The sequence below is a fragment of the Phalangium opilio genome, unplaced genomic scaffold (genome assembly GCF_054372755.1).
Source record: "Phalangium opilio isolate 3A_F unplaced genomic scaffold, DU_Popi_V2 ptg000113l_1, whole genome shotgun sequence".
Taxonomy (NCBI): domain Eukaryota; kingdom Metazoa; phylum Arthropoda; class Arachnida; order Opiliones; family Phalangiidae; genus Phalangium; species Phalangium opilio.
This window is the reverse complement of record NW_028324209.1, coordinates 1710226-1725669: the sequence shown is the minus strand read 5'-3', so window position 1 is coordinate 1725669 and position 15444 is coordinate 1710226. Positions and strand designations below refer to the sequence as shown.

At 36.6% G+C, this 15444-nt stretch overlaps 4 protein-coding genes across 6 annotated transcripts; 1 reads left to right on the top strand and 3 right to left on the bottom strand.

Annotated features, from left to right (window-relative positions):
• Positions 1-3: 3 nt before the first annotated feature.
• LOC149623243 (glutathione reductase, mitochondrial-like) lies at positions 4-4457 on the bottom strand. The gene is made up of 11 exons (XM_089852295.1): positions 3956-4457; positions 3272-3387; positions 3130-3199; positions 2921-3056; positions 2792-2846; positions 2542-2728; positions 2335-2469; positions 1996-2107; positions 1776-1907; positions 842-975; positions 4-773 (listed from the first exon to the last, which is right to left on the bottom strand). Exons 1-11 carry the CDS (start codon positions 4193-4195, stop codon positions 624-626), a joined length of 1467 nt encoding a protein of 488 aa, XP_089708421.1. The 5' UTR covers positions 4196-4457; the 3' UTR covers positions 4-623.
• A 105-nt stretch (positions 4458-4562) lies between these two features.
• Positions 4563-9439, bottom strand: RfC4 (replication factor C subunit RfC4). The gene is made up of 2 exons (XM_089852339.1): positions 7680-9439; positions 4563-5577 (listed from the first exon to the last, which is right to left on the bottom strand). Exons 1-2 carry the CDS (start codon positions 7840-7842, stop codon positions 4628-4630), a joined length of 1113 nt encoding a protein of 370 aa, XP_089708465.1. The 5' UTR covers positions 7843-9439; the 3' UTR covers positions 4563-4627.
• LOC149623241 (rRNA N(6)-adenosine-methyltransferase ZCCHC4) lies at positions 5606-13393 on the bottom strand. 3 transcript variants are annotated; one of them, XM_089852301.1, is made up of 7 exons: positions 13330-13393; positions 13209-13277; positions 12647-13029; positions 12416-12577; positions 11863-12354; positions 11607-11809; positions 5606-5832 (listed from the first exon to the last, which is right to left on the bottom strand). In XM_089852301.1, the coding sequence occupies exons 3-7, from the start codon at positions 12977-12979 to the stop codon at positions 5748-5750; spliced, it is 1275 nt and encodes a 424-aa protein (XP_089708427.1). In that variant the 5' UTR covers positions 12980-13029; positions 13209-13277; positions 13330-13393; the 3' UTR covers positions 5606-5747. The 3 variants fall into 3 exon arrangements, with proteins under 3 accessions (XP_089708427.1, XP_089708425.1, XP_089708426.1); XM_089852299.1 differs by having other exon boundaries at positions 13209-13349; XM_089852300.1 differs by lacking the exon at positions 5606-5832 and adding an exon at positions 11153-11529 and having other exon boundaries at positions 13209-13349.
• A 182-nt stretch (positions 13394-13575) lies between these two features.
• On the top strand, positions 13576-14944 carry DCTN2-p50 (dynactin subunit 2). Its single transcript, XM_089852308.1, has one exon. It carries the CDS (start codon positions 13576-13578, stop codon positions 14794-14796), a length of 1221 nt encoding a protein of 406 aa, XP_089708434.1. The 3' UTR covers positions 14797-14944.
• The last annotated feature ends 500 nt before the right edge of the window (positions 14945-15444 follow it).

Below are 15444 nucleotides of genomic sequence, written 5' to 3'. Positions count from 1 at the left end.
TAATTGGTTTTTGAAATATTTATGAGATTTAATTAAATGTAAATAAAAGTTTTAGATTCAATACATTTATTGCACCCATAACCAAAAATTACTAAAAGCAGAAAGTGAAAGCTACCTTCACTTTTTGTGATTTATATTTGCTTATGCTACAACTAAACACGAGTACAAATTCGATTTAATAGCAACAAAGGTTCACAGATAAAAAACCAAAAGTTTACTTTGTTCCCAGTTCCCGCGCCATGTAAAATGAAAAGCAAACTACCTTCATCTCAACCTCTGCACGAACCAACCAATCAGAGAAGAGATTTTTGCGGGTGAAAGGTTTATAGTAATAGTACTCGATGGTGGCGATCCAAACGTTAATTCTTGGTACTATATTGAGCCTATTCGCGCATGTTCAATGTGCCACGGTCGTGATTGTAATCATACGCAGATTGGGGTCGACACTATTCTGAAAGGTAAAGGGGGTTTCTCATCTTACACAGCGCGAGCAAGCTTCCATAAAGTATACTTTTGGTTTTTATCCATCAACTTTTGATAGTAACTATTATCGTTTAAAAATACCCTGTATGTTACAGAGAATACTGGTTTTAAAGGGTTCAAAATTTAGTGGTCCGCTATTTCTAACGAAAAAGTACAATTTCCTCAGAAGATGTTGGGTGTATGGCCACACAGTCATCGAACTGACTCTTAGTGGCGCCCATTTTGATGGCAACCGCGAAACCTTGAAGCATTTCATCGCTACCATTACCCAATAGATGGAGTCCAATTACCTAAGGGTGTTAAAAGGTATTCAAATATCGCCTATACTGATGTCCTCAAGTTGAGCGTAAACAAATACCTTCTGGTCCGGTCCCTGACAAATTAATTTGGCCACAAATTTCCCCTTCTTCTCGGTCATATTGTAATAAAGTGGGGTGAAAGCCGTGCGATAAATTTTCAAATTTTCACGTCCGAATTTCTTCACAGCTTCCTCTACCGGGTGTCAAAGGTTAAGTTGAAAATATTGCTAGATTACTAGGTACATCATATGAATTTAAGTCAAATTGAAATTTATGAGTTCTTGGGCTTGGGGAATATCGTAACACAATTTAAGGTTTGTAAGCCTTTGAACGTAGGTGACCTTGACCACAAAATTATATAACAAAAGCAAAGAATGAGGAACAGTTTGTCTGCTGTTCAAACCGGAATGAGTTTCATTTAAACACAACATAGTTCTTGACTAACTTTTACCAGAGAGAATGTATCAAGAGGAGTAAAAGCTTAAGCATGAGGTGATTCTAAGGTTACGTTTTTACTTCTGGTTGGCCATATCAGAAGGGGATGATAGAAGAAAGATGACACTTGCCGTCCTCTTAATACTTTAATTCTGTAACATGATTCTTACCAGGCTCACAAACCTTGTCTCGACAAGCGCGCCATGGCAAATAGTTAAGCGCTAATAGAGTAATGACGAGGGAATTATTTATCGCGCATGTGATTCGGTTTAGTAACCTTGAAATAAATGTTCTGATGTTGGGAAGACTCGTCTTACTATTACCCCGCTTTGTGGTACACTTCTCTCGAAGAGAACTATTATATACTTCTGGCCATATTAAATATTACTAAAGCTAACTTTCTGTTCCCTAGCTATAGTTTCTCTGCTTTAAGCGACAAAAGCGAAAACAGCAGATAATAAAATAAGTCAATGATACTCTAAACTAAAAGAAAGGATGTAAGGGGGTACCTAAGCTTTGGCTAGTGATATAAGTTAGGCTTAACACACGGTACAATACCTTCAGTCAAACCAACAGTGCCAAGAGGTGGATGGCTGAATACGACGGACGGTATGTTAGAATAGTCCATTTTCAAAGAGGGTTGGTTGTCAAAAAGACGATGCGCCAAGATTCTGCCAGCTTTAATCGCAACTAAATGAAGATCAGAGAGAAACCTTCAAAAATCTCCCACATGATTGTTGACAGGTTACTAATAGAATATTTATAATCATGTCCCTACCCGGTGTCAACAAGTATTTACCACACACGTCACCCAGCGCGTACACGTTGGTAGCTGATGTATTTTGATACTCGTCAACCGCTATGTGGCCGGTTTCATCTAATTTTACACCCTGCGTTTATAAAGTTAAGCCTAATTTAAACTATGATAGGAATTATTCAAGAGAATTTGGTATTTTGTTTATCTTGATATAAATATCTCAAAAAATCGCGAAAACATCGAAAGATTACGAAAGTTCAGTTAAGAATAACTTCCGGTGTTGGAACTAAATCTAATTTTGGAACTGTTGTTTTAAGTTCTCAGTTAAGCCTAATTTAACAAGATATAATGATGCATTACCGCCGCGTCAAGACCAATGTCGATACTGGGCTCACGTCCAACTGCCCATAAAAGACATTCGACGTCATCTATGACATCTCCAGTTGCTAGAGTAATGGTCAGTGTCTGGTCACCTTTCTTGACCACTTTTGTGATCTTAAAGTTTATTCATATTTTTAAGAATGCCTTCTAGAAGTCCAGTAATTACTAGAGTTAAGACCAACCTACCGAACTGTTTTTGCGTAGATTCAACCCAGATTCTACAATTTGTTCAGTAAGGGCGGTGCTTAGGGTAGAATCAAAGTTTCGAAGGACTTTATCTTTACGAATGATAAAATGGACCTCCGACCCCAACTCATGCAAAATCGAAGATAATTCCACGCCGATGTACCCTGCTCCGACCACAACTGACTTTCTTTAAATTTAAAATATACTTAAGATAACTGATTCGAAACTAAACGCAAGTTTTGTCACTAACTTCGGTATGTTTTCCAATTCTATAAACCCATCGCTTGAAATACCATACTCAGCCCCTGTGGTTCAAACGTTATGTCAATTTTATTGTGGAAAACCCAACTTTTAAACGAGATTCTAAATTTATTTTCACCCTGTATATTTTTGGGTATGATAGGGGCACCCCCAACAGCGATAAGAATGTGCTTCCCTTTGTATATTTGACCTTGAACTTCTAGCGTTCGATCGCCTATAAATTTAGCGGCGCCTGTGATAACTTCAACCTGACTCTGAAATCGCATTTTTTTTTTCGTCAAAGGCGGATAGAAAAATTACCAGATCCTCTAAATAATAAAGAGGTACCTTGTCTAAATTAGATTGGTAAATTCCATTCAATTTTGCAATGTAAGCATCTCGTTTTTGCTTGAAACCGCTTGAAAAATTGTCATTTTTGAGCCAAAAATTCTTAATTTTAGGGGCCTAAAAATATCTAGATAAAGATTACCTATAATCAAAACCACGAACTTCAGTATCTAATCCGTATGCTTTATGTTCTTTGGCTGATTCCACATGTTGTGAAGCGTAGAAACAAAGTTTTTTTGGAATACAGCCAACATTTACCTAAAGAGATTGGATTTTTGAAAGAATATTACTGTTAAGAGAAGCTTTAAATACTCCTAAAGCATTGCGGAGACTACCTTCAAAGTTATTTTTAATCTTTTAATAAGTTACTTTTAAGTTTTGGGCTAAATACTAAAATTATATACAAAAGACAGACAGACAGACGTAGATAAAGTCATAAGCTACGTTTAAAAGTAATGCTAGGTTTTGGCGGGAAACTACATCCTAGTGCGACTGCGCGCGAGCTCCGATTTGTAAGGGATGTGGTACTTTTCTCAACGGAGATGTCCTTCAAAATAGACGGTTTGAATATCGCGGCTCGTGGAGCATTTTCCCGCCAATAACAAGGATTGCTTTTCGGTCTAGCTTACGATTCCTATCTTGTTGTCGGTCTTAATTATGTAGCACATTTAGTGCACACTATTTGTCGTTTTGTTTATCGGATAAACTATCGCCATCAAACGAGTTTTGAATGTAAATAATAAATTACGTACCATTACGCAACTTAGCGTAGACCACAACAAAGGCCCGCCACAAGGAATAAAACTTAACCAAAAATTCTACTCACGCATGTTCCACCCAGGCGTTGTTTCTCGATTAGGCCCACTTTGACCCCAAATTCGGCAGCTCTTCTAGCGCTGGCAATTCCGCCTGACCCTCCCCCGATAACCAAATAATCGAACTCTCGAGTAGACATTCTATTTAACTTCGAATATGTAATAAAATTGCGCAAAAACCGACTGTGTTCTCGCCCGAATGAAGCCCAAAGCGGAATGACAAAGCGTTTTCCTCCTAAAGTCAAGGACATTAAAAAAATCTAACGCGTAACACTAACAAGGGGAGATGGTGATTGGGTAAGGCAGCGATTTTAGGAGAAGAACAGACGGGTTTCAAGATAATCAAACAAACTTATTTTTATCTAAAAAACATTTTCGTGCTAACGTCAAAAACTTAAAGAGCCTTGAAGAGGTTTCCAATAAAAACTGGTTAGAGTGGCTTCCTAATTGTATATGATGACCGATATAGAGGGTTGACCCCTTTTTGAGTTTTGACCTCTGAGTCTTAAAAAGTTAAAATGGCGGTGCCAAATAGGCGGGAAAATTTTCTCAGACTCATTTATATTTGATAGGAATTACAACACATTTACATACAAATAAATTAATAATTCGGCACAATTAAAGTTGAAAAATGAATGTTATTTTAATTGAAAAACAAAATTGACTTACATATTTTATGTTTCTTAAGTTTTTTTAGTTTTCAAGCAAAGTTTAGCCAACAAACCTGACATCTGTAACAAAGAACTGACCCCTTGAACTATTCTCATATGAGTAAAGCCAATTTCTTTAATAAATTCCAATTTTAGATATTCAGGCATATCGTGATTCTTACAAACACGAAAAATATTGCTTATAATATCTTCAGCAGCGTATCCTAATTTCCACAAATGGTTTATAATTTTGTAAGCGTCGTCAATATTTCCTTCCACACAATGTTGAATCATGTCTTTGATTAATAAAGGATGAGGTTCATCACACACTTTGAAGACGTTTTCACTATTAACGTGTCCAAATCCAGCAAAGGTTGATTGTAGATTGTTCAAAGCTTGCCTCATGTCTCCTTGGGCTGTGAAGATAATGGCTTCAATTCCATCAGCAGTATAGCTAACATTCTCCTTCTCACAGATTGTTTTAAGTTTTGATAGGATCTGAGTATCACTGAGTTTTCCAAATCGAATCATAGCGCAACGAGATTGAATAGGTTCAATTATTTTATCAGACGTGTTACAAGCCAGCGCAAAACGAGTTGTTTTAGAGTATATTTCCATAGTGCGTCTCAGAGCTTGTTGGGCACCTTCCGTCATACTGTCAGCTTCATCTAGGATGATAATCTTGTGTCTACCTTCAGGTAGAGTCACTTTTTGTTGAGCAAACATTTTGATTTTGTTTCGAACTACGTCAATACCACGATCATTAGAAGCATTTAACTCCAAAACAGCATCTTTGAAGACAGGACCAAGTAGATGTCTTGCGAGGCATAAAATTGTTGTGGTTTTACCAACTCCAGGTGGCCCAGCGAGAATTACATTAGGGACATTCCCTTCTTTAGCGAAAACTTCTAAACGGGACACAGTTTCTTCGTTTCCCATTATTTCAGAGAATAAAACTGGCCGGTATTTTTCAACCCATGGTACCACATTTAGGGATCGTTTGGTTGATGATCCAGATTTTGTTGAGGTTCCACTGGTGCTTGGAACCTCATCATCTACTTCCATTTTATCCATTTCAGTTCACTTAATTAGAACCACAACTACAAGTTTAATTATGAATTGTATCACTGGTCTAATAAAAACAGGAGTGCAGTTATGACAGATTGACTGCATGTGACAGTTTTGGCGGGAACAGCAGACGAACTATGGGACTATGATTTCTTGTTTGAAAATCAGCGCTGGAAATAAACATCATTATTGAAAAGTAGATATTCGGTAATTTGGGCAAAGTTTTGGGATTTTATCCGTATAACTTAACTCATACTTGTAAATAGAAATTTTAAGATTTAATATAGACCTTTTTATCTAATTATAATTAATATAATTAATAAATATGCGCCAGCTTTATTTGTCATATTTCAGCTTTTAAAAATTTAGCGGAAACACGTGATGATGTGACAATGAGAAAAAACCCGGAATTTCCGGTTGGGAAGCCTTCAATGAACCTTGAAAACGTATGAACTAAACTAAGTTCCAATTTTAATTATTTAAACTTAAAACTAAGTTAGTTTAGTTTCAAAGTCGTGGACTAAAAAAAATAAATTAAAATATTATATTCCAAATAACAAATATAAATGCGAGTGTGCGTGCTTAACTTCGGGCCTAACTTCATAGACTTTGGTTGGGGAGAGGTAAAAAAAATCACCTGCCTCACCTCCAAAAACGCTGCAGGGCCTAAAATAGTTCCTTGACCTTACAAGTGTCATCGGGAACTTCAATTACATACTTAAGTACTTGTATATTAAATTGGTTTTACAATTTAACCTAAAAATGGATAGCCCAAACTCTCAGAGAGTTACGCTAAAAGCTCGCATCTGGTCATTGTTGGACGTTATCCTTCGGGTGCCACCAGTTTTTATCATGGATGGCATATTGAACGCCAGTATGGGTTTAAATCGTGACACGCAATTGCAACTAAAACTCTCTGCTGGAGACATTTACGAAAGTGATGTAGCTGAAAAGGGTAATCTCACAAATAACGTAACTGCTATACACCATGTTGGACTAAATTTGGATGGTCCTTCCATTGCTTGGTTGCTAGTTTATACTTTAGGTAATGTTTTTGGGAATGTACCGCGAAAAATTGCTTTAAAATGAGACCAAGAACGTCAAAAGACTCAATTTATGAGACATCTTTGGATTCATTTTGACCTTGTTCCTCGTGAGGCTCCAATGCAAATTTTCTTCTTATTATTATTTGCAGTATTTTTAGCATCATTTTCCACATTTCTTCTCGCTACTAACCAACTATTAGCCGTATACTTGTGGTTAGCATCAGTTGGTGACATAATCTGGTCATACGTGTGGAATGAAGAATATATAAAATATGTCCTTGATCTTCACGAACAACAAAGCAGTATCGCTTACGAAATAATAACATTCAATATAAGAGCCATAAGCCAAATCGGGGGCAATTATCTGCTCCAAGTGTTCTTGGCAGTAATTTTCTGCGTCTCAAACAGTTCCAACGCAAACTATTTACCAAAACACGCAATTGGTTTAAGTTTCATTGTCCCGATTGTGATTAGCATATTGCCTTTACCGAAATCGGTTATAATATGCGCGCCTTTAATATCTTCTGGCGTGGCTTTTACGTATATAACTTGTACCTTATTGTTACAAGCCAGACAAATTTATGACACAATATGGAAAGGGGTTTTATGGTGTAGAGGCGTCGTCAGGCATTATGGACTTTACACTTTGCTTGAAAATCAGTGGGTTAGACTTCACGTTCCCCAAGTTTTAAGGGTTTTTTGGTTAACGCGTATCACCGAACAAGCGGTGTTTATGATAGCCGACACGACGCACGATAGATACAGAACTGATGGCATTATAGCCCTTACCATGGATAACATGTATGGATTAGCTAGAGAATTGTTAATTCGCGGCTGCGAGACTTTAGTGGCGGTTTTGGGAATGGTAATTTATTATTATTTATTACGTTATTCAGTCCAATTTTAATTTTACGTCGTTCCATTTTAGACTTCGGTCATATCTTCAATCTCTCACTACATTGGATACGCCATGCAAAATTTCTTACTCCTGGAAGACCCGGAGGACAAGAGCATCGGGACTGTTTCCGCCATACTCTTCTTTATTTTAGCCTTGCAAACTGGTTTATCCGGTATGGAACCGGAAAAAAGGTTCTTAAGGCTGTACCGCAACTTGTGTCTCTTGATCACGGCCATCTTCCATTTTATTCATAACATGGTTAACCCCTTGTTACTTTCGTTGAGCGCTTCGCGAAATACTTCGATAAACAAACACGGGAGAGCCCTAGCAATTTGTGCCTTTTTAATCCTATTCCCTTGTTGGTTTTTAAACTTTTTGTGGCATCGTCACGCGGTATCAACTTGGCTCTTAGCCGTTTCGGCTTTCAGTATAGAAGTCGTTATAAAAGTCGTCATATCTCTATTGGTTTATTTTCTCTTTATGATAGACGCCTATAGGTACGGGTAAATATTAATATTATCAGTCACCTTTTAAAGGCGCTTTTCCTGAAGACGAATAAAACGCGCGACACTTTCAGGAAATTTGCCACGTTTCTCGCTTAATACATCCGGCGGCAGAAACTGACCTAAATATATCTCTTTTCAGAAATACTTTCTGGGAGAAACTAGACGATTACGTCTACTATATTCGCGCGACGGGCAGCAGCATCGAATTCATTTTTGGAATCTTCTTATTTTTTAACGGGGCTTGGATACTTTTCTTCGAGTCAGGGGGAACAATAAGAGCTTGCATGATGTGCATTCACGCTTATTTTAACATTTGGCTTCAGGCCAAATCTGGCTGGAGAGTTTTCATGAAACGACGCTCGGCCGTCAACAAAATTAATCTGTTACCGGAAGCCAGCGACGAACAATTACGCGCTTTTGACGACGTTTGCGCTATTTGTTACCAAGAGCTGAATAACGCGAGAATTACGCGTTGTAATCATTACTTTCACGGAGTTTGCCTAAGGAAATGGCTTTACGTTCAGGATATTTGTCCGTTGTGCCACAAAACTCTCTATTATAACGATTCTGACGATATTAATAAAGAAGAGATTGTAGATATTCTACAGCATTTGCATCAGGAATAAGGATTAAACCGAGAAATATATTTATTCTTTCGCTTATTATAAATGTCATTTATGATTTATAAAAAAAAACAACAAAATTAGATCAACGATACGAATGTTTTTGTAAATTGTGAGAAATTAAACGTAAAATATTATTTTTCTTTAAAACCAATTTAAGTTTTTACTTTTCAGATTTAAATAAAATAAAATAAAGGGTGGATTACCCCTTTAATGTAATTGTAATTAAGAGCTAGTAATAATATTAATTAAAATTAATATATTTTAATTCTCTCCTTTTGCTAAAAAAATCTCCTTCACATTTTTAAATGACAATCTTAATAATTAATATATAAACTAATAAAATGAAGAGAACGGCCTTTTTAAAACAATTTAGATTCGTAATTAATTAACGCACATTGGCAAGTCCAAATTACTTAATTAAATTTAAATAGTAATTAGAGATGGATTTAATTAGGAAAGCCCAGTCTCTTAGGGCTTTAATTAACCCTTAAACTAAACTAAACTAAAAAACCCTTGAATCTAAAGAGTAATATTGACACGATGATCTCAAATTTGAGAAAACTAATTAAATCCCAACGAGAAATTAATATGAATTAAATTAATTAAACGGTGTTAGGGCCAAATTATGATGATAATAAAGGCTTCCACTTATGATCTAAATTTTTTTAAATTTGTATTTTTACCTCTCCGTGTGACGTAGTCCAGGAGAGGTTCTGTAACGGCCGTGTCTGTGTGTGTGTCTGTCTGTGTGTGTGTCTGTCTGTGTGTCTGTCTGTGTGTGTGTCTGTCTGTGTGTCTGTCTGTCTGTCCGTTGTTACACCCACGTGACCGCGTTCGCAGTTTGCGTATCGGAGCAAACGTGTTCGCCATTTCCGAACTGCTTTCACAGTCACGGAAATGGCTCCTCTACTTGAGTTCTCACACCACCATCTTCTGGTCTTTGTCCATCCCACACAGACACCAGTCTGTTCTTACTGGCTTCTAATCACCACCATCTTTTGTTCTTCGTCCATCCCCATGGACACCAGTCTGTACATAATGGCTTCTAATCACCACCATCTTCTGGTCTTCGTCCATTCCACTTGGACACCAGTCTGTACATACTGGCTTCTAATCACCACCATCTTCTGTTTTTTGTCAATCCCACATTGACACCAGTCTGCACTTACACTGGCTTCTAACACCACCATCCACTGGTCTTCCGTCTATTCCACATTGACACCAATCTGTATCATTGGCTTCTACTCCATTATCATCGTTTGGTTTTAGGATATACGCGGCGATCAGCTAGGGTTACGAGAAACGTCTAGCCTCCCTAAGGTGGGATCGCCACCAAAGGTTTTCGCAATTGCGCTTTTTCCTTACTATTATAATGGAAACGAATCGTATATATACCCCAAAATTTGAAGAAAGTGGGCAAGAGGGGTACCCTTCACTTTAAACGTCAATATTAGCAAAGTGTGAGATGATAATAGGTATAACTTTATTTTAAACGATTTAACTATTATTAATGTTAATTATTGAAGATTAAAATAATTAAAAATAATTATATTTATTTAAATATTAAAGATAAACCTCTCGTGCAAAGAGAGAGATTATCATCGCCTCCTATATCTGCCAAGGCCCGTGCATGCGATATATTTCATTCATTGCCTCCTATATCTATCAAGGCCCGTGCATTGCGATATATTTTTCAAAACAACAACCAAAATGGGAAGCTCCTCTCAGAAACATAATAATTTCTTTTCTCTGTATATGAAATGAAAATATGGATAATATTGCGCTCCTTCTTTAATGGTATCAATCCTTGCCTGTCTATTAATATTTTACGTAGTAGTAATACGTTTTTAGCGAAGTTTAGAGAGGATAAACATAAGCGAGATTGTTTCGGAAAAAAAATACTGCTTCCACTAATGGGTTTATACTCCTTGTGTCTGTGTGTGTCCGTCCATTGTTACACTAGTGCGTCGCGTTAGCAGTTAGCCTTGTGTTGATGTGTTAAGAAATCATACAGAACCTTAATATTCCCTTTTTCCATAATATAAAGTGAATATGTGGAAGAATTTTTCGTAATTATGATGCATTTAGTACTTTTGTAGCTTTAAAGCTCTGTTTCATTTTGATATTCCAAAGATTTTTTTTAATATTGTTATTTGAAATGGCTGTTTACATATTGCTTAAGCTATACTACATCTGTATATAGAATGATCCTTGGTTTAGTGATTTCATGAAGAAAACTAAGACCTAGACTCCGGCGGGTATAACAAGTATTATCCGCAATAGGCTTAGTGAAATAAAGAGTGAATAATTGAGGCCTTCAAAAAAAAGAAATAATTCCATATCTAGGTAAATAAGTTTGTAGTAGTAGACCTCTTGACACGGAGAGGTAATATTTTGGTTTTCCCAACTTGTTATGTATATGTTTTAAATATATTTAATATATTTGGTACATTTTAATTGAATATATTACGTTGATTAAGTAACTAATTATTGATTCACTTAATTTATTTTAGACAAATTATTAAAAGTTTTTACTCCCTCCCTCCCCCCCCCCTGAATCAAACATTTGTATTTTCATGTGGAAAAGATTATTAAAAAAACAAAACAGTTTGTGGTGAAAATGTTTCGAAAATTCATATTTCTTTTACAGAGCTATCTCAGACGCCTTAGTGTGACGTCACCCATGCTATTTGCCCCTAGAACCAATCAACCAACGCGGTACCAAACATGGCCGCCCAATGCCAAAGCTAAGCCTGTGACGCTTTATTTATTTATTTATTTCCTTCGTTTTCTGTTTTTTAAGGAAATTTTTGAGGTTTTTTTTCCTTTTTTACTGTGAATCATTTATGAAAAAAAAATGACACTCACCGCTTTGAAGTATTTACGTTATCCTTCATTGGACAATCCGTTCGTTTGTGACCTTCTTGTCCACATCTGTGACAAGAACTGTTCGCTTTCACTTCTCCACAGACGTGATTGGGTAGAACGCAATGATTACAAGATTTACAATGACTTTTCGTTGATTTAACGCAAATTTTGCATAATGAGCAATGTTTGTATGGTCGTCCATCCTATAATTAAAACTCAATTAGTTTAATTACTAATTTAAGGTCAAGTTTTGTACCTTAGAAGTACACGCGTCGCATTTATCGCAATGTTTATTTTCCTTTGCAACGTATCTCCGACATTTATCGCAGAAACGACAGCCTTCCTCTAAGGGTAATTCAAATTTCTCCGCTTCAAGATTAGTGAAAATTCTAACGGGTGATCCTTGTTTGCGTCCTTTATTGGAGTTAAACGAGGCGTGATTCTCATAATCAACTTTATAATCCATCATTTTAAGTTCGGGAAGATTTTTAATTATTCTGTCTTCGTTAAAATATGGGAAAAACCATAATACGCTTAGTTCTGATAGGTTCATTTTTCTCAGGGTTTTAAGCTGTTTTAAAGTGTGGCTTATAACGTCAATTAACCCTCCAAAAGGTGGGTCCAATATAATTGCGGTTTTTTCGGGACTAGAGATGAAATTTGTGAAAATTTCGCGCGAATTGACATCGAAGAAATGGTGATTAAAGAGATTGTATTGAAGGTAGTGTTGCTCGTCATAAAATTGCGCCTAGAATATTGACCTAATGAACTCAAGAAGTCCGTTTTTGTAAAGTAAATTATAGCCTTACAAATCTGCTATCGATATCCAATAAAAGGCTTTGAATTCCGCACTCTTGGTTACAAATTGAATCATGAATTGTTGGAGCTCCGATACAAATAACTCTTTGTATCATAAAACGTTTTAGGGTTTCTATAATAAAGTTTACAGTTTTGTCTGTGAAGAAATATTGCTGAAATATGAATTTGCCATGAGTTTTTTTAAGGTATTAATTAACTAATGGGAAGTTCATTAAGCTTACAGCGTTGGTTTTGTTTGTCTCTTTGGGACGTAGTAATGACGAGGGTTTAGTTAATTTATGATTTGGTATCGTTTCTAAGAAACCGTGAGAAGTATGAGCTTTAAATTCATCAGGAAGGACTAACTTAGAGCATTTTTGGCAAAATTTTCGGTTATTTTCTGGCAAATTGGTGAAAGTTTTAAGTCTTTTCATATATTCGGAACGAGAATAGTCGAGTTTAATTGATTTTGAAGTCTGGCCACTTGACGTGGTCGTGGATGCTTTCTTATCATCAAAGTAACGGAAAAACCCACATTCCTTTCTATCCCTACTTGCAGAGCAGGCATAAAACATTCTACCATTGTCTTTATCTTTAGAAAATCTTTCAAAAAGTAACGTGGGTCCTGAATAAATAAAACTGCTTTTAGAATTTAGACAGGCCCGTCCCGATATTAATGATTTGCCCTAAGCCTTGGCTCTGAAGGTCACTGACCCCCGGCCGGCGGCCCTGTTGACTCCACGTGGAACTTAAGCCTTGGTTCATGCAATATTTGTTTAGGAACAGACAAACAGTAAAATTTACCATGAGGACAAAAGGGATGTTTCGAAATGTCACTTCCTAAAATTACTTCTACCCCGTACGTTCGTCTATCCGCCATAATTATAATTATCTCTCAACTAATTAAATAATTAAAAGTAATTACAATCAACTTCTCGGTCAAACACGTGTAACACCAACGCGGTGTAGTTATCTTTTAAAATGATTCCCGTCGTCTACTACTTTGAGACTACTATCGCCATCTACCGCAAGGTTAACCATACGTCAAATTGGTTGAGTTGAGTGACGCATGCAGTGCCGTGCCAGTGTTGTTGTCAAGGCGTGCCCTGGGTTATTTGTTGTAGTTAAATTTAAACTTCATTTAAGTTAAGTAACTGGGAAATAATACAAAATGTCAAGTACAAACAAGTACGCCGATCTCCCTGGCTTCGCGGTAGACCAACCAGATGTTTACGAAACCAATGACCTACCAGAATCAGAGCAATCCAACATTGAGGGCTTTGGTGACCAGAGTGAAACTGTTGAAAAGCTAAACATATCTTCATCAGAAGCGTTTGAAAAATTCAAAGACCAGAAATTGGACGCAACTGGTGTTGATTTCACTGACAGCATTAAGAAAACCAACCTTTCAGGGTATGGCGTTACTTCCGGTGATTGGGAACTTTTAGGGGGGTCATCACCCGAGAATGAGACACCGCAGCAACGTTACCAACGTCTCAAACACGAAACCACGGAATTATTCGAAGAAATTAACAAGATTAAACAATCTTCAAAGGAGGAGGAGCAGAAGGATCAAGCTTCTATTGTTGAATTGGGAAAAAATGTTGAATCTTTACAACATCAGATAATTGACTTGAACCTTCACAAGATTCTTGGAAATGAATTGATAGCTAACATCTCAGACCCTCATGGAACCTTGCAAAAGAAACTAATTGCCGAAATCGGGACTTTTAAACCCGCAGAATCAGCTAAACCCAAACAGTCCCAGAAAGACGCCCCCACTCAGTCCCATGATACAATTAATTACAACTTACTTTACAAACCAACTGATTCCCAGGATGGTCTTTCAGCTAAAACAACCGATTTTGAGCGAAGAATTAAAAAATTGGAAGCCTTACTCGGAAATGATGAAAACAAGCTGTCTTTATTAACACCGCAAGGACAGGGAAAGAATATTCTATCTTCCATCAACTTCTTGTCCTCAAGATTGAGTCTTCTTGACCTTGGAAACCTAGAGAAGGTTGAAGCTAGGTTGTTATTCTTGAACCAACACCTGCAACAGATTGCCGATAAAAAGACTCAAGTTGACAACCTAGAAAAGCAGAATAAAGTCTCGGAGCTTTATGATTTAGCAAAGAAAACTGAATCCATGAGTCATAACTTACCAAAAGTTGTCGAGAGATTGGATTCATTGCAACAACTTCACGAGCAAGCGATGCAATTCAGTCAGGCATTGACGCAATTGGATACCATTCAACAACAGATATTGATTACTTTGAAAAACGACGAGAAATTACTAAAACAAGCTCAAGAAAGCTTCACGAAGAATTCTGAAATGATTAAACAAAATGTAACGGCTTTGGATGAACGTATTGCCAAGCTGAAAAAATAATTCCCTGGTTTTAGGAACATATTACGCTGATGTATTTATTAAATAAAAATATTTAAACAAAACCCTTAAAATTATAGCCTAATTCTGTAGCCTTAATTCCTTCCTAACAATTTTTTTATTAATAAAGCTTAATGTATTTCCTTGCAAATTTTGGTCTATTTACTTGGTCAACAAAGACAGCTAGAAAAATTCGTCCATCGGACTTACTGTTCCATTATGTTTGTCGACAAAAACGACTCGGACTTATCGTTCCATTTTGTTTGTCAACAAAAACGACTCGGACTTATTGTTCCATTATGTTTGTCGACAAAAACGACTCGGACTTATTGTTCCATTATGTTTGTCGACAAAAACAACTCGGACTTACTGTTCCATTATGTTTGTCGACAAAAACAACTCGGACTTATTGTTCCATTATGTTTGTCAACAAAAACGACTCGGACTTATTGTTCCATTATGTTTGTCAACAAAAACGACTCGGACTTATTGTTCCATTATGTTTGTCAACAAAAACGACTCGGACTTATTGTTCCATTATGTTTGTCAACAAAAACGACTCGGACTTACTGTTCCATTATGTTTGTCGACAAAAACGACTCGGACTTACTGTTCCATTATGTTTGTCGACAAAAACGACTCGGACTTATT

What these genes read in the sequence shown, in the direction of transcription:
- LOC149623243 (XM_089852295.1), bottom strand. Translation starts at nt 4,195, where the DNA reads ATGTCCTTGACTTTAGGAGGAAAACGCTTTGTCATTCCGCTTTGGGCT. An exon ending in AACGCCTGGGTGGAACATGC is followed by an intron (nt 3,388 to 3,955) that starts GTGAGTAGAATT and finishes CAATCTCTTTAG; the next exon opens with GTAAATGTTGGCTGTATTCC. An exon ending in CACTGTTGGTTTGACTGAAG is followed by an intron (nt 976 to 1,775) that starts GTATTGTACCGT and finishes GACACCCGGTAG; the next exon opens with AGGAAGCTGTGAAGAAATTC.
- DCTN2-p50 (XM_089852308.1), top strand. Translation starts at nt 13,576, where the DNA reads ATGTCAAGTACAAACAAGTACGCCGATCTCCCTGGCTTCGCGGTAGAC.
- RfC4 (XM_089852339.1), bottom strand. Translation starts at nt 7,842, where the DNA reads ATGGCCGTGATCAAGAGACACAAGTTGCGGTACAGCCTTAAGAACCTT. An exon ending in CAGGAGTAAGAAATTTTGCA is followed by an intron (nt 5,578 to 7,679) that starts TGGCGTATCCAA and finishes CCCTAAATGTGG; the next exon opens with TACCATGGGTTGAAAAATAC.
- LOC149623241 (XM_089852299.1), bottom strand. Translation starts at nt 13,284, where the DNA reads ATGGCGGATAGACGAACGTACGGGGTAGAAGTAATTTTAGGAAGTGAC. An exon ending in AGACAAACAAAACCAACGCT is followed by an intron (nt 12,578 to 12,646) that starts GTAAGCTTAATG and finishes TTCATATTTCAG; the next exon opens with CAATATTTCTTCACAGACAA. An exon ending in GCGACGCGTGTACTTCTAAG is followed by an intron (nt 11,810 to 11,862) that starts GTACAAAACTTG and finishes TTTTAATTATAG; the next exon opens with GATGGACGACCATACAAACA.